The following is an 18633-nucleotide window of genomic DNA, read 5'->3' as shown; positions in this document are numbered from 1 at the left end:
ACTACCAAACACCAAAATCAAGTTTAAGTCTGAGGATGTCCAAGCTATATGTGAATAATCTCCTAAGAAATTCACTATGTGCACTTTTTCTTATGCAAATTCATTTTGAATAGAATTCCTTCAAGACACAGATCAATGTGGTGGCATCTTCTTCCTTTCATGTACTGCATCTCCTGGGAAAATTTTCCCGTTCTTAACATACATTATGTATGCTGTGCTTACATTATGGATGAGTCCTACAGAATTGCAAATGAATTAGCAAACAATTGCAAATTACACATATGTGTAAATCTAATTAACAATATCTGTAAGGTACAGCTTTTTAAACTTAACTTTGTGGATCGGTTCCCCTACTGTTCACAACAGAATGTTGACTGAGGGCAAATCTCCCTTGGCCTTTGTGGGTGAGGCCACCACAAACTGAATTTACCATATAATTGAATTTATCTGCCAGCCCCAGAGTCCTCCATCTTACACTCATTGTCTTGATAGACAGTATGGCGTGACACCAGCCCATCCTCCAACAAGTAAGGTGCCCACTTCTCAAGTTTGGACTTCTTGTACTGAATCACCTTTTTCCCTTCTGGACTCCTGCTTTCGAATTCTGCAGGGGAGAAAGAAAGCAAGAGTTAAAAGTTGAATAGCATGGGTTGGGTGTTCAGTAAGGTTAGGCACTATAAATTATTATATGAGTCGGTCACTTGCACTAACCCGGACCATCTGGCAGATTTCTATTCAACAATTCGCTTACCCACCATAACACCCAAGCAGCGCCCGAAGCTAGAGGAACCCATCCCGCTTTTCGAGGTCTGTGAAGCCATCAGAGCCCTAGCCATGGGCAAAACCCTGGGGCCAGAAGGCTTACCAGATGAATACTACAAAGCATTTGTTCCTGTATAGGCCCCCCCAACTGCTAGAACTTTAAGATGCGTCCTGTATGCAGCCCTGCTCATATCTTTGCCTAAACCGGACACTACCATCTTGGGCTCCTACCATCCACTGGCGCTTCTTAAATTCAATTATAAGATATATGTTGAATAGTTTAACTCTCTTTAAAACTTATTCATAGTGCTGCAGTAAAGACATTTCCTAGGAAGAATGTGTGGTGGTACAATTAGGTGTATGAGAAATAAGAGAGACCCATCTGTAATGCATTAACGATAAATCCTGCAGATCATCGCACCATGAATAGTCACTGACTGCAATAGGCCAGGCTCGGTTGATTGGCTGTTGACCTACTACATTCCAGTTCTCCCTCCCTGCACCCCTTCCCCCCCCGGCATCCTACCTTCCTACCTCAACCATCCCTAACACCAAAGTCAACACTACTACAATACATCAACAACATTTTTTTGCTGTCCAAATAAGGTGGCCTGTTTATGCATTATAATTTGTCAATACCACCTTACAGGTAGTGCAACAGTTTAATTCCCTTCCTTGGATACATACCAAGGAAGTTCCTCCAAGGGTGTAGGGTGAAGAAAACACCCGTCCTAAGCAGAAAGGATTCTGAAGCAGTTCAGTGCAAAAGTTATTATCATATATGCTGCAAGAATTCATGCTACGAAATGCTGGCAAATTAATGCACATCTGGGCCAATAGAATCTTTGTATATGCACACAAGAGAAACTTGCATGATGCCAAAAACTGCTTTTTGCATGCTACGAGACACAAAAGGTTAAATTTGAGGTCATCTTTCACTGAAAACAAGCAAAAATGATGTGCTGAAGCAATTTCCCAGAAAGGGGTGGTCTCCATATTGTTCCCTCAGAATCATTCTGCATCATAGTCAAGAAGTGCCAGCGGGTATTGTGGAAGGATCCTAACTCCAACCAAGCAGAAGAATTCCATGTTAGAGAGATTCCTTTTCAAATGGAAGCAAGAGGCTTGACAAAAGACTTCCTACAGGCATTGGTACCAATATGATACCATCTTTGACAAGTATTGCTGCTCAGGGCTACCATAACGTATTGAAATGCAGCACAATAATGAAGGGAATGAATTAATAGAACTGATTCTTCATGCTGCAGTTATTGCAAGAAAGGAAAAGTGACCACCATGGGCATCTGAGCTGAAGTCATGGAAAATGAATAGGCTCTTCCTCTGATCCCATAAGACTTCACTAGGAAAAACATCTTTTAAAAAATATAGGTCCCTCTTAGGTGCATTTTCTTTTCTTTTTGCTTAACAGTATAAATAAATCTCTAAAATCAACAAAGTAGGTTTATCATCCTATGAACCTTTTAGAAAAGAGGAAGTATTTAGGCGGATAGGCAGTTCAGTTTTACACAGCGGAAAACACACATTTCCTTTAATACACTAGGTTGACCAGGCTTTGCTGGAAAATATATATTTATCACTAGAAACTCAGTTACTCTTGAGGCTAGCATAAGGCGTTAATAATTTTGAAGATGACCTCACAGTTTTCCCAATGGTTTCCATGATGGAGAACCAGGATTTTTCTTTGTAAATGTGTGTACTGCGCTCCAGGTAGCTGCTCTGCAAATTTCAGCTATAAGTATATTGTTTGTATGGACAATAGTTGATAAATTCCTTCTAGCAGAATGTGCCATGGGTATTCCTGAAACAAACGTGTTTACCTTTTTGTATCAATTAATGCTACAAAATATAATCTAATGGTTTTGGAATGTTTCAGATTTGCCTTCCCTGTTCACGTAGTTGCTAGAAAGACCTATTCTGATCTCTTATGTTTTGCTCAGTTGCAGCCAAAGAGTCCATTTCACACCTAAGGCACATCTAGGGCACTTATAGAATTTTTTGCTGGATAGGAAGTATTTTGTAAAAGAAAGGTGTGGAGTTAGAGTTCAGATTTGACAATCTGAAAGCACTTTCAGAAGGAATGTTAGATGGGCTCTTAACAACCTGTAGAACACTGTGTAAGCACAGCTCCTGCATCCTACTAACTATGGCACTTTTACAGGTAATCAACAATGCTCCATACAACCAGAGTGGGAAATGGTGAGGATGAATTAGGGATGCCAATGTTTAGATGTCTGAAGTAGTCTTTCTGCTGAGGATGATTGCAGCTGTCCTCCTCTCCTCCTTTTATTCTTCCACTGGTGATACTTAGTTCTCTACTGCTGCTTTTGTTGAATTGAGTGTTGCCGGTACAGTTGATGGCCCCGCTGGCTGTAGTAGCCATCCTATTTGTTTGACTGTGCTGGGCTCTGCTATTGTTTTGTGCACTGTGTAGTGGATACGCGTACTGACTAGTACATTTCCTTTGAAGGTAGAGTTTATATTTTTTGTAGGGCATCAGGGTTTTATTGGAAAAGCTGTAATCAAGGAGACTGTCTTGTGGATATGCCATGGCAATAACCATATGTGCATGTATCAGCCACAATATATGCTTATGATCTGGTTAATGATAGGCATTTCATCAGTTTCAGTATTCATGAAGATTTGCCTTTTTTTCCTTCGGTGAATATTCTTTAGAGTACCATTGCTTATGCCATAAGACACTATCTTTCCATACAAATGGAGTTTGTTCAGTGGATTCATTCTAATTATTTATTGCAGGGCACATGTGATGAGTGAAAGAATCTCCATGGCAGAGATACCTGAGAGTGGGTGATACTGCAGGTTCCTAACAGGCAGTGTTTAATTTGAAAAACCTACTCGAAAAAAAAGGAGGAGGTAGAGGAAAAAAGATAGATGACTCGCCCTTCTATTCGTTAAATTGCAAATCAAAATGAGCCCATCCGTCTCTCAGGACTACATTTCCACTTCAGTTGTTGAATAGAAAGCCTTATTTTGGCTTTTAACACATCTTACAGGCATATTACCAAATCGGTACTGTATGTATATGTATTTCTTTTGATTTTCCCTAGAGTACAGTGCATTTAAAATTAAATATTGACAGGAGTGGTGCCACGGAACATTCCTGGGGTAGGGCTTGAAACATGTAGACTGCAGAAACATCAGGAACACAAGTCCATGAGTTTCTATTTTCCCCACCAAATTTTAACCATACCGGATAGAGACATTAATAGAATTATTTCCCTACTAGCCAGGCATTTTTTATTTTTCCATGTTTTAAACAAAAACACTATTTGTTTCTTCATCCTTCATAGTATACATCAAAAAGTGCTCCCACATAACCCGTAAGTCGTAGGCCACACCATTCCACAGAGGAACGGGAAGAACCCAATGATGGAGCGTGCCACCAAGGGAAAACCCTGGTGGGTGAGGGTTATTTAAAGTAAACTATCTGTTTTCTATTCAACGACTGAAGTGGAAAGGTAGTCTTGAGAGATGAATGGGCTCATTTTGGTTTACAATAATCTGAAAATCTATCAAAGTATCAAACACAATTACTGTTACTTTGCTGTGCCTTGGTTACCAAAATAGGCCATCAAAAGGGTTAGGAGCGTTCAAAATTAATTGAGCTGCTTGGATTACTGTAAAATATGGAGGGCACAGGGTGTTCTGAATCACAGTTGATGTCTGCTTGCAGTGCCAGGGTGTAGAGACAAAGGGAATGGGCACCCATCTTGAAAATACAGACTTCAAGAAAGGAAGTACAAGAAAAGAAATGAAGGGAATAGTCAAGAGACTGGAGGAGAGAGACAGAAGAAGAAAGGAAAGTGAAGAGATATGGATGAGCTATGGATGGTAGTGAGGCATACCTTTTGGGGACACTTCAATTGGTTCCACCCACGATGGCGGCATGTTGAATATGTCCTTATCCTTGTCCTGTAGGAGAGGAGATGAGAATCACTCATACCAGCCAAGAATGAGGTTCACAGGCCAGAAAATGGTTAGATTGATGGCAGAACATGTCCAAAAACATACATATCTATGAGTTACCTGCACAATACCATAAAAGTTCCGTTTATTTGCATCCTTCTTCCGATAACCGATTAATTCGGAATTTTGTCTCGCAGTCATTTCACTGAACTTGGTCTAAAAGCACATGAGCTGTGGGCATGCACTTCCTTCGCTCGACTCTCAACTGTTAATTAACACTGCTTGGTCATTTGCAACAACTACCACTGATTTTGTTTTGTTTTCAGATTCGGTTCTCTCCTTTATTTTCCTATTTAGGCCTTTGCAAATGTTTTGGCTACAATTCCACTGATATTGTTCAGACTGCTGTAACATAATCTAAGCTGACTCACCAAAGAATGAAGTACACCAACTTCAGAGTCTACAAAATGAAGCTGTTGGACTTTGCCTCAATCTTAAGAAATTGCACAACAATACCCAGGGTCCTATAAAAGATCTACTGGCTCACAGTTGATCAAAGGATTATGGGTCAAATTGAGAACCAACTTTTCTTAACCACTGTTTTATTTTGTGAAATAAGGAATCAGAGTGGGTCACATTAAGATTTACTAAATTGTTATTCATGAGGTTGGTTGCTAATTGCAAATCACTCTGATTGGAGACCATCACAGAGATGGTGGCCTGTTAGGGTCAGCAGACTCTCATGTCTGTAATCACCTTTAAATGAAATCAACTTTTTTTAAACGCCGCCAGGTTTCCTTTGTTTGAGAGTCGGCAGTGGCTTTCTGGATATACTAACACACAAACTTTCATTTGCAATCACAAAGGGAAAAAGGTCCAAACGGTAATCCTTTTCTTTGGTGACAGGGCTACCACCCAAATGTGGGAGACAGTATTTCTTCAATGTTTTGTGACTGGATTACGGTTGTAAAACATTAACACATAGGTTACAGAATCTGTATGGGGATGTCAAAAACACATTTCAATTTGATATACATTTCTAAACACATTTAATGATTTAGAAATAGTTTTACAAATTGCTTTATGTGTTTAATATACAAGATAAAGGGTTTAGTGTTCACAACCCCCCCGATTTACCGATTCGTAGGGTTGGAAAACACAAAAACCTTCATACATTTGGCCCTCATCTATCAGAAGCAGGTAGAATGAATATTTCTTTGATCATTAGGAGGCAGGTACTCAAAAATGCATTTGTCTTCCAGGAAGAATCTCCAAGCCCAAAGCTTTGATTAGACGATAGAGCTGTGCATTTGCATGACCTCGTGACCTGAAACTAAGATTTGGCTGATTATGGTGTTGAACTATTAGTACATCAAAGGCAACTCCAATTCATGTAATGAAGCAGAGAGAAACTACACAATCAAAGCCAGCTTTAACAGCCTAGGCTATCTTTGATCACACACAGATGTTGTCAATACAAAATTTGAACAACAAGGATATTGCACAAACAATGGTTTACCTGTCTTCCTTCAGGATAGCGATACACATGACCACACTATTAGAAACTTAGGACTTCATAAGAGTTTGTCGAATTGAAGCCCTGGTGTAAATCGGCAGGTGTTTCAACAAATTCAAGATTCCCCCACCACATTTAGAAGTCAAGAAACCACTAGGTTTCTGATGGTGAAACTTCAGCTGCCGCTATTGCTGGTAATCTAAGATCAAGTGCCACTTCTTCTCCAAGACCACCCAGTCAATGTGGCGGAAGGCCCGCTCTATTTAGCGCAGGATTTCTGGTCCATATGTTGTTCAGCTTAAAACCATCATGCGGGGCTTAGTGGACCAGGTTGGAAAAATGATCAATTGCTGCCAACAGATATATTTTGCCCTTAGAATCAAAACATCAGCGCACATCCACAGACCGAGGAACAATCAAATCATTAAACAGATGCTTAGGAAAGTTGTTGAACCACTTGCTAAATATTGGGCAGTACCATTACCACTGATCTTATTTGTACATAGGACACCACAGTCTTCAACAAGAACCTGTCCCTCCAAGAGCTGATAGACAGCTTTGGACCTTGTTAAAGGTGCTGAGTGAATTGAACAACCAGTAGAATATACACTATTCCATAGATTGCTCCAGAGCAATTCTGTAAGCGCAAAACTATGTGTTGCGCTTACAAAATTGATTGCAAGGCATCAGAGAAGTAGCCCTTGAGAACCTTTAAAAATTAAAATGCAGCATCAATGGATCTTCTTGAAAACGGTTTCAAAAGAAGTATCAAGTACTACTATTACTGGTACTACAGTTATGAGCATAGTTCCTAACACAATAGCTTGCATCGTATAATGCCAATGAGCATATTGTGAAGATTCTCATTAAGTAGGACAATCATACCAAAAGCCGCACATCTGAGTGTAGCATGTCACTCTGTTAAAGTGGATTTATTTGGACCCAGAAAAAGTGAATTGTTATATATCCAAACAAAAAACTGCTATTCCCTCACTGAGATCAGAAGGATATTAAGCCGTGAAAGACTACTTTGCTAAGATAAAAAAGCAAGATCTGGCCATTTTCTTAACAAGCATTGGCAAAGCCAATATGTCTTGCTTACGTGAGATCTTTTGGCTTGTCAGTTTTATTTTTCCATGTTGTACAACAGAATGGCTGATAATAAAAGAACACACTTCTATGGTATAGTATTGTATGCTATGGACTGTAATGATATAATATGATATGGTGTGCTATGCCATGGTATGGTATGGTATGGTATGGTATGGCATGGCATGGCCTGCATTGTATGGCATGGTATGTCATCATATGGCATGCCATTGTATAGCATGGCATGATATGGCTTGTCATTCTTTAATACATTATGGTATTTTATGGCATGTGATTTTATAGTATTATATAGTATGGCCTGGCATTGTTCAGTATGGCATGTTATGACCTTTCACTGTATAGTATGGTATGGCCTATCATTCTGTGGTATGGTATGGTATGGCCTGTCATATACTATAGCATGTTAAAGTATGGCCTCTCATTGTGTGTATGGTATGGCCTGTCATTGTTTAGTATGGCCTGTCATTTTATGGTATGGTATGGCATGTGATTAAATAGTATGGTATGGTACGGCCTGCCACTGTTCAGTATGTTAAATGACCTGTCATTGTATAGAATGGTTATGGTAGGGTATGGTCTTTCATTGTATAATATAGTATTGCATGGTATGGCCTGTCATTGTATAGGATGGTATGGTGTAGTATGCCTTGGTATGGTATGGCCAGTTATGGTATGGTATCGTCTGTCATTGTATGGCATAGTATGTCCTGTCAACTAATAGTATGGTATTATATGGCTTGTCATTGTATAGTGTGATATGGTATTATCTGCAATTGTTCAGTATAGTATGTATGGTATGGCCGGTCATTGTATGGTATGTCCTGTCATAGAGTATGGTATTGTAAGGTATGGCGTCCTGTCATATAGTATGGTATGGTAAGGTATGGCCTTTCATTGTGTGTATGGTATGACCTGTCATTGTATAGTATGGCATGGTATGGTATGGCTTGTCATTGCATAGTATGTTATGGCTTGTCATTGTATAGTATGGTATGGCCTGTCAGTGTGTAGTTTAGTATGGTATGGTCTGTCATTTTATTGTATGGCATTGTCTGTCATTGTATAGTGTGGTATGGTATAATATGGCCTGTCATTGTATACTATGGTATGGTCTATCACTGTACAGTATGGTTTTGTATAGTCTGTTGTTCTATAGTATGTTATGGTCTGGCCTATCATTGTATAGTATGGTACAGTATTGTACCTTCTGTCATTGTATAGTATTGTATTGTCTGTTATCATATGGTACCATGTGGCGTGTCATTGTATAGTTTGATTTTCCAGTTCTTATGTTTCCCATCGCTGACTGGAATCATGAAATGATGACGTACTACTTATCTAAACAAACACGTCTTCAGTTGCTTTCTAAAGCTAAGCAAATTTCTGTTAGCTCTTAGTTAGATCAATTTGATGGGGAGTTCCAGAGTTTGGATGCCAAGTAGGCGTAAGATCGCCCTCCACTTCTAGCCCTGTTTATTCTAGGAGTGGACAGAAGGAAGTGGTTACTGACACGTGTTTATTATGTGGCACAATAGGTTGACTCATGATATGCAGTCTCTGGGCATATTTTACTTTATGTATGATACAGAGAGTTTTGAATTCAATTATTTTCCTAAAAGTCTGGTATATAGTATGGTATAGTATGGTATGTTCTGTCTTTGTATAGTATGGTATGGTATGGTATGGTATGGCGAGTCATTGTATAGTATGGTATGTATGGTATAGTTAGGCATGGCATGTATGGCACGGCCTGTCATTGTATAGTATGGTACGGCCTGTCATTGTATAGTATGATATGGCCTGTCACTATATAGTATGGTATGGTATGGTGCAGCCTGTCATTGTATGGTACCATATGGATTGTCATTGTATAGTATGGTAAGATATGGCCTGTCATTGTATAGTATGATATGGTTTGATATGGCCTATCATTGTATGGTATGGTATGGTACGGCCTGCCATTCCATAGCATGGTGTGGTACGGCATGGTATGGCCTGTCATTGGATAGTATGGGATAGGAGAGCATGGGTGGGTTGGCCTGTCATTGTATTTAATAGTATGGTATGTCCTATAACTGTCTAGTATGGAAGTGTATGTCATTTTAAAGTAAGGTATGGCCTGTCTTCATATAGTACAGTATAGTATGGTCTGTCATTGTACAGAATGGTATGATATGGCCTGCCATTGCATAGTATGGTGTGGTGTGATATGGTATGGTTGGGTATGGACTGCCAGGGTATAGTATGGTACCATATGGCCTTTCATTGTATAGTATGGTATGGTGGCCTGTCATTCTAAAGTATGGTGTGGTATGGTATGGCTTGTCATCGTAAAGTATAATATGATGTGGCCTGTCATTGTATAGTATCGTATTGTATGTAAGGGTATGGTGTGGCCTGTTATTGTATAGTATGGTATGTTATCATATGGCCTGCCATTGTGTAGCATGGTATTATATGGCTTTTCATTTTACTATGATATGACCTGTGATTTTATAGTATGGTATGGTATGTCCTGCCATTGTACACTGTGGTATGCTATGGCCTGTCATTGTATAAAATGGTGTGGTATGATGTGTCATTCTATAGCATGGTATTGTATGGCCAGATACTATATTGTATAGTATTACATGGTATGACCTGTTATTGCATATTATGGAATGGTATTGTATGGCCTGTCATTCTATAGTATGCTATGGTATTTTTAGTCATTGTACACTATGGTATGACCTGTCATTGTATAGTATGGTATGGTATGGAATGGTATGTATGGGCTGTCATTGTATAGTATGGTATGGAATGCCCTGTCTTTGTATAGTATGGTATACCTGTCATTGTATAGTATGGTATGGTTTGGTACGTTATGGTATGGAATGGCCTGTCATTTTATATTATGGAATGATCCGATATGACCTGTCATTGTATAGTATGGTGTGGTATGGTATGGTATGGCCGGTTATTGAATAGTATGATTTAGTATGGCATGGTATGGATGGTACGGTATGGTAGGGTATGGTATTGCCTGTCATTACATGGTATGGTATGATCCGTCATTGTATACTATGGTATGGCCTGCCATTGTATGGTATGGTACGGCATGGAATGGGCTGTCATTGTATACCCATATTGTACTATACCATAGCATACAATCACAGGCTATACCTTATCATACCATACCGTATCATAAAATGGTAGGCCATGCCATACCATACAATACCATATTATACAATGACAGGCCACACCCTACTAAGTAAATAGCAGGTAGGTTTTGTGGTGCTTTAAATCCTGCTTGTAGTATTTCAGGCAAAGTACCACTCCAAAGCATTTCACACAATTTCCAGAGTAGCCTGACAATCAAGGAGGGAGTTAGCACACTGGCAGCAAATCATCCCCAGTTCTCCCACTGCATTCTGGTAGATGCAGTTCATGGTACTTTTGAATTACTAACAGAAGAGGGTTTACTGCCAGTGTTGGAGCGACCAATGATTGCATTTCAGGAGATGTGTTTCTGAGTTCTTGCCCATCTTCAGCATAAAGTAGTTGACAGGTTTTAGGGATGCTTGAAATGCCACTAGTAGTATGTACCGCTCTAAGACATGCATGTGCCTTCTATTGCTCATCAAGCAAATGACTCCTGGAATAGCATAACAATCAAGGAGAAATGGAACACACCTCTTGTAACTCAGCACCAGCTCTCACTTTACATTACAGTCAATGCAGCTCATAATGTTTTTGAATTACTCACATGTAGAAAAGTGTTTGTCAACAGTGTGGCCACTGGTAGACCCTGCATTTCTGGTCATATGTTCAGAGATCGTGCCCATATTTCTGAGTTCTGAGATATTTGATCATTCCTTTTTTCCCAGAAAATGTTTTTTTAGGTGGGGTTTTCTTGGTGGTGGCTTTCGTACATGAGGACAGATCTTGCGATCCTAGGACCTAACAGGCGTAAGTAAGAGATATGTAACAGGTTATTACTTGCAGGTGACTCTGCAACGAGGGCTTGGGTTTTATGGCCATTAATCGAATGTCCATTGGTATGTCATTGTGGTCACATAGGGAGTTGAATTCTTCCAAACAACCTAAGTGCTTTGATGCCATTTGTGGTGCAGGAGTACATTGTTCCTGATCTAGGACCTAATAGACCCAATTCTAGGTGTTAATCAACTGAGCAAAGCCTCACTCTTCTCTCTGTCAAAGGATAGTTATGCTATTTGTGGCAAGCAGTGGACTTCTCTGCTAACTGTGGCATGTGAGGGGTGTCTCCGCTATTTCTAAAGGGTGAGTGATAACTATGCTATCTGCACTGATTGAAAGATTAGATCAGGCAACTAAGCTATGGCTATGGTGTATGTGGCAAGCAAGTGTTTGGCATATTACCATGCCTCCTGCAGCCTCTGACAGTCAATTCTCTTGGGGAAAAACAACAAAAAATTGAGAATTAGGTGACTACCTAATAATCATAACCCTGAAGTGTTCAGGCTGGTCAGAGGACAGGAGCATCACAGTTTGAGACAATCGGAGTGTTAACAGACAGGCTAATAATTTCTGATCTCGGGGCTACTTGACCTAAGCAGCCAGAACTCTAGTCCTGACCAGAAGTTGCCACTGAAGCTGCTCTGCCGAGTCAACAGTTGTCTAGATTTAGTGAGATCTGTGCCTGTCCAGGGCTGTGGACATGGAGGTGAGGAGTGACATGACGTGATTAAAAAATATAAAACAAATCACTACCAACTATCATCCACTTACAGACACATTTAATAACTTTTTTCTTGTTTCTGTCCTATTATTGCCTTTGTCTTCCAATTAAAGTTTGATAGGAAATTGCATTCTCAGGGTTTTTTCTGGTTTGGGACTTTCATTATCAGTGACCCGGAATTAGGTGCAGCAACACTGGGAGACCAAGATACCCAATTTCAACCAGTATCCCCAGACTGTGGAGTACCTGCATTAACCCGTAATACTGCCTTATTTTCTGTGCATTTCTTTCTGATTTTGGGGGGAAAACTGCTGAAACATTCAGAGTACCCTGAGGAGGTGGAAAGTGCCGGAAGTTTGGCTAGTGAGTGGTGCGGAGCACAGGATTTGTAGTGGGGAGGCGGGGAAGGGTTGTCAGTGCATGTGTTAGGATGATCATCATTTGCGTGGCATTCCCCCAAATTTTTGCCTTCTTTTGCGGCACCCGTTTTTGTTGGTCATAGGGCTCTGCGTTCTTTGCTCCTGCTAACCAGTGGTAAAGTACTAGTGCTCTCACTGTTAAGCATGGTAAAAGTGATATACACCTGATTGGATTATTTAATTTACTTATAAGCCCCTAGTATATGCTACTACATTTACCCAGGGCCTGTATTTTAAATGTTACTAGTTGGCTGCAGCTGCCATTGTGCCACCCACTAAAGTAGTACTGTAAAGCGTGTCTCCATGCCTACCCTGTAGCCTGTGTATCCATTTTTTAACTGCCATTTTGACCCAACAAAATAAACCGTTTACCAAGCCTAACCGTTCCTTTTAGATACTTATAAGCACCCATAGGTTAGGTCCTGAATGCTTAAAAGACAGGGTGCTTGGTATTTAAAAAGTAGCACATGTATATTTAAAGTTTTACCTGTGTGGCAGTAAAAAAAAAAAAATAAGTCACTTTTCACTGTGGCAAGGCTGGCTCTCTCAATGGAAAATACGGTGTTACACTATAACAACTTGAAGTGCTTAATTTTAGTATGACAGCTGCTAGAAAGATGACCCAATGACTCACTTTAATAGTAATTTAAAATCCAACTCAATGGTCAAGTCGGATTTTACATTACTATTTAGGAAATGACAGTTAGAAAGTTGTAATTTTCCCGCCAATGCCAAAAGGGTCTTGATGTCAGTGTTCAGTGTCATCTGACCGTTGTTAGCTCCCCTGTTGGGGATGTGAATTGTTGCCAGACAGTGGACAAAGGGCTTGGGTGGCGAGAAGCAATTTTCTTCCTTGAATAGGATGGCCTGGAGGTTGTGCCCAGCCCCTTACTGCGCTTCAAAGGAAGCCTACCCGGTCACTGGCAGATGTAGCTCACACCTGGGCTTGCCTCCATTTTGTCTTGATAGTTAGCTTTGCCTCAAACCTAGTGGGAAAGGGGAGCTGTCCCAGAAATGGTTTGGAGTGACCACAAGGGAGGGTTTGCCTATTTCAACAGCCACAACTCTGGGTCGGCACAGGGCGATCTGATCAGGGGAGAAGGGTTCTGCCATGCTGGTTTTAGGGAAAGAAGGGTACTCTGGGTAGCTTACAGTAAAACACATAGGAAGCGCACCTCTGGGAACTTTCACACCATTGGTTAGGAAGTGACCAGGAGTTTCCCCCACCCACTGGCCGGCACTTGGCAAAAAAGTGGCAACCCCAGTGCCCCTCTAAGAACACTCCTAGACCTGTGAAGAATCAGAAGAACAGCTGTCCAGCTAAGATAAGAACCTAAAGCATGACTGTAACCTGCTTGCTCTCAACCCAGCCCACAGGAGTGATGCCAAGGGGCAGTTGGCTGAAGACTTGTTTGAGCGATAGGTTCACAACATGCTTCCAGTAGCCTCTCTCCCTGTTGCTGCCTAGCCGACCGGTTCAACTGGAACATGCCTGGACCCTGCTGCTGACAAAAGCAGGGACTTACAAACTTTTGTCATCTTTTCTTTCAAAAGAACCAGCAGGAGACACAGTTAACGCTGTTGAGACAAAATCATTGACATCGAATTACCAGTCAGATTCAACTGTCTGGTTTGCCCAGCTGAAGGAAATCTGACTCACAGAAAAGTTTCTGAGTCCAAACGTAGATAGCTTCATTGGGCCTTATGCCGATCAGCATCCCATTGATGTCAAGCCCTCCTCCAGCACAGACTTCGGACTTCACACGCTTGGAGCTTTTCTGCCTTTGTCGATGACGGCACTGGGATCCTACTCTCAAGCAACGCAACGTTACAGAGTCCTGCTTCAGATTGAGCTTCCCCTCGCTGACAACTCATCAACAACTACTTTTTCTCCAGAAAAATGTCTACGTTCAAATATAAACTTTCCACCGGTAGAAACCTGGTCCCTGTATGTGACCTATGCTCCGTAGTGGTCAGCCTTAACTTTTGACTCTTACCCAGTCTAGTGTGACCAGATAACCCTGGTTGGCGTTTTGTGTTTCTTGGCGCTATTTTTTATTAAAACTTTAAAAATTCATATCTCCTGTTCTACGCATTTGCTTTTCTTTGTTTTGATGTCATTTTATTTATTCAAATTTACTTTATTTATCTAAATTGGTTTCGGACTTTTCTTGTGTTGTGTTTTCACTTTATTACTGTTTGATTACTGCATAAATACTTTACACATTTCTCTGAGTTAAACCGGACTGTTTTGTGTTAAGCTACCTGAGTTAAGCATAGGTTTATTTAGTGACTTTTGTGGTTCACCCTGACAAGAATTGTAATTATTATTTGAGGTGGGTTCTCACCCCCTCACCCTCAACTAATACTCCAAGTTCTTACAGCAGGCTTCAGTCTCTCTATGGGGTGTACTATCTGTTCCCCCATATTGCTGCAGGGGTCGGACACGGCCAGGCTTTGCTGCTACCCATGTACCCTGGCCATAATGCATGTGAAAGGGTCTAGTGTCTCTGGGCCTGGAACTATCAGCTCCAAAATTTGCAGACCTGATATTTCTGGGCCTGAAGACACTAAAAATTGTGGGTGTCAGAGTTATTCCTCCAGGTGAAATCCCACTACTTGTTTCAAGGGCCTAAGTGTTTAAGGATAAGCGCCTCCTTTTATGTGGAAGAGGGAGGGATGTGATGACAGCTGCTTTCATTACCCCATAACCCAACTGAATGGTAAACTCCCTGCTCATCATCTGTACTTTGCCTGGTGTGTTTTAATGACATCACTACTGTAACTTTTTGAAGCATCCACTATCAGTACACATTTCACCTCCTGAGAAACAAGATTTGCTTACTGAGTCATCATCTTCTTCGCCAGCAGGTTCTTCTTCCTCCTCCACATCAGGAATGGACAAAAGGGGTTTTGCAGTACCAAGCAGCATGAATTCCCACTTCACTGGATCTCCCAGATCAAAGGTCAGGTCCTGTGTACAGGAAAGATGAACCATGTTGTTAAGAGCTTTTGTTCATGTTTAGATTGGCAGCACAACAAATTCAGGATTCAGAGCGCCAAATTCAGACAAATTCAAATAATACCTAACTGAAACAAGATAGGAATCGCCTACAGAATACACTTAAAGGTGTAAAGATTCACCACCTTCAAGGAGAAGGGCTCTCTCCCAATGCATTTCCTATTCAACATGACATATAATGGAGTTTAAATTATAAAGATATGTATAGACTGGGCATACCCTTCCCACTTAGGGAGATAACACCAAAAAGAAAAAATGATGAACGGAATACTGAACAAATCAAGCATTCACCCCCAGTCAAAGATCTGGTTTTAATCCATCTGTTTTTTTGCTCACCACGCCACCCCAGTTTGGACACAGCCATATGTAAACCAGTCTTGACCCTGCTCTCCGTGGGACAGTCCAGCCTGAACTGACAGGCCAGATCCTCCCTGGAACAGTAACAAGCATCCTGGGATCGGTTTTGGAGTAATGCTCATCAGCCAGGCTAGCTTGAATCCAGTGGCACGGTGAGCACGGGACCCACACCTAGGCATACCATTCCCACTTAGCGTGACAGAACAAAAAATAACAAATGATGGATGGAATACTGAACAAATCAAAAATTGACCCCCAGTCACAGATCTGGATTTAATTGTTTTTTTGCTCACCGCGTCACCCCAGTTTGGACCTAGCCATATGCAAATCAGTCTTGACCCCGCTTCCCATGGAAACAGTCCAGCCTGAACAGACAGGCCAGTTCCTCCCGGGACCAAAAACAGGCATCCTGGGACTGTTTTTTGGGGTATCACCATCAATCAGGCTAGCTTGAACCCAGTGGAACAGTGAGCATGGCAAACACGTCTGGGCATACCCCTCCCACCTAGGGTGACAAAACCAAAAAAAAGAAATTGAGTTATTGGCAGTAACCTCCTCCCAGCCCATGTCTGGCACCTCTGTTGGAGCCATACACTCACTTGGAAACAAATGAACAGCATATATGTCCACATTTGACATTATTCATGAGAAGTATGTGTTATTGTTGTTAAGCATTGATATAGCACACAAGTAAGGCATTGAAGCAGGCAAACTGAGTTTGTCCTGGGACTTCCAGTATTCTATTGAGGGGTGTTGTATGTGAGGCAAGGTAAAACAGTAGTGACAAATGTAAAAATCTCTGGCTGAGAAGTTGACTCAGCCACATTAGTCTGCAGTGCTGGCATGTGTAATGTAGCATGCCCCCAATGGGCTTTTCAGCGCTCCCATGTCATCCCACTTAAGACGTGCATGCTTCGCCCATTGCTCGGTGGCAGCTCGAGAGCCCTGCCCGCCCCCTGTGCTCAAGCACACTGTACCAAAGGCTTCTGAGGGTGAGAGTGGAGAATAAACCATCTCTGCCATTCATCCATCTGTGTGTAAAGTTGTCAATAATTATACCTATTATTCAATCTCCCAGAGAACTGCTGGTTTGTGGCGTGTGATTTATTGCATCACGTGCAAGGATGTGCTCAGGTAACGGGTCACACTGAGGGGGCTGCAGCAGGGCGCCCTGTGGTGCTTTGAATGTGACTGCTTTCTTGATTGGTGCCTTTGGTTTGCACATTCTCCTCGTGTTCTCAATGTGCACTGAAGATGGGGAAATATGCTACGATGACGCCACTCCTAAATTATTTTCCGAAAAAGATACCAAGTTCAATGCCCTAAAACAATTGCCTGTTTATGTTAATGTAAATAATAGCACACCTCAAATCTCCTTTATTTCATAATCCTTGGAATGGCCCCAGAACGTGATACTCTTCTTGGGCCATGTTGAGTTCCTTGTTGCTGAACAGCACTTTTTTCCATTTGCTGACACATTAACATGACTGTGTCTCATTAGGAGATGTCATTAAACAGCACAGATTGTACATGCTGGTCCTTCCACCTGGCCCGTGACATCAAGAACAATAATTATTGAAAGCAGGCAACCTTTCATAGGTAAATTCCAGCACTTTTAGTGACACTTCACATTACGCCTGTCTATTCACCTGCGTCATCCAACATGAGTTAGTTGAGAGAAGCAAGATACCCAGGACAATATGCTGCATGTCTAAATATTTATAAGGTCCAAAAGGCGAGACCTATTGGCTATGCCAATGCTTGTTTTCTATGGACTAATCAGCGCATTTGGTGTGCAAATATTTTTCATTCAGTGGGGCGTCAATTATATTTGGTTGCACCTTCAGCTTAAAACCAGATTCTTAACTGGTCATGACTGTGCAACACTAACCCAGCATGATCTATCTGATGACTGTGTATGAAAATGGATTTAGGCAGGCATTTAACCTAAATACTCATTTTCTGTAGAAGTGTTGCATTTTTAGTCTCAGGCATCTTTTTTGCTTGTATACACCAAAGGGTCTATGTACCTTTTCAGCCTCCTATTTTTCCGGTGGACCCTTGGTCGTCTCAGTGGTTTTCCCTTTCTTCAATTTTCAACCCAGATCTTTTGAGTAGAGTCAGCTGTGTTTATCTTAATCTTGCCGATATCGAAGTTAGTGTTTCAGGACCTGATGTAGAGTTTGGCATACAGGATACTCCATCACAAACGCCACACAGTCGGCCAACCCTAGGCCCACCACCTCATTTATAGACAGGAGGGGTTTACCTTTTCTGTTGACCATGCCCCCTGTTGGCTCCAGCAAGGGAAAACTTCCTCAGATGGCCCAATGGAGTAGGTGTCCATCAGAGAAAGGACATTTCACCGCCCACCCTATTTAGGATGAATAGTGTAATGTGTTTTTTTCCTGTCCAAAACCACCAGGAAAAACCTGGCAGCGAAGGGAATAATGACTCCCACACCTTGGGAGAAGACTGCCAGTCCCAGGGTGTGGGTGGTGTCGTTAGTTTTTTAAAAGATTTCTGAAAAAAACTACTGCTTTGGGAGTTTGTTTTTGAAAACCAAACAAATGAAAATGTTTGGTGAATGGCCGTCACAACCGACAGTGGCAGTGAACCAAACTTTTGCATATTGAAATGACCCGCCGTTAGGACAGTTCCTCTCATAGTACAGAGATGACTGCTGGTCCGCCACTCATCTCTAAATTTGACATACAGTAGTATGCCAGAACGGCGGAGGTAATGTCCTCTCACCACTGGGCATTAAACTCACAATCAGTCTCAGTCTTGAGGACATATT

The 18633-nt window shown here is 41.4% G+C and overlaps 1 protein-coding gene across 2 annotated transcripts in view; it reads right to left on the bottom strand.

Annotated features, from left to right (window-relative positions):
- DRC7 (dynein regulatory complex subunit 7) overlaps nt 1-18633 on the bottom strand; it is a 203212-nt gene that overhangs the window by 73311 nt on the left and 111268 nt on the right. For both annotated transcript variants that reach the window (XM_085637931.1, XM_085637932.1), the window contains exons 8-10: nt 15300-15428; nt 4650-4716; nt 476-604 (exon numbers count right to left, since the gene is read on the bottom strand). In XM_085637931.1, coding sequence (XP_085494057.1) covers nt 476-604; nt 4650-4716; nt 15300-15428 — 325 coding nt within the window. The remainder of the gene's footprint in view (nt 1-475; nt 605-4649; nt 4717-15299; nt 15429-18633) is intronic.

The sequence above is a fragment of the Triturus cristatus genome, chromosome 12, assembly GCF_964204655.1.
Source record: "Triturus cristatus chromosome 12, aTriCri1.1, whole genome shotgun sequence".
Classification (NCBI taxonomy): Eukaryota; Metazoa; Chordata; class Amphibia; order Caudata; family Salamandridae; genus Triturus; species Triturus cristatus.
This window is presented reverse-complemented; position numbering and strand designations above follow the sequence as displayed.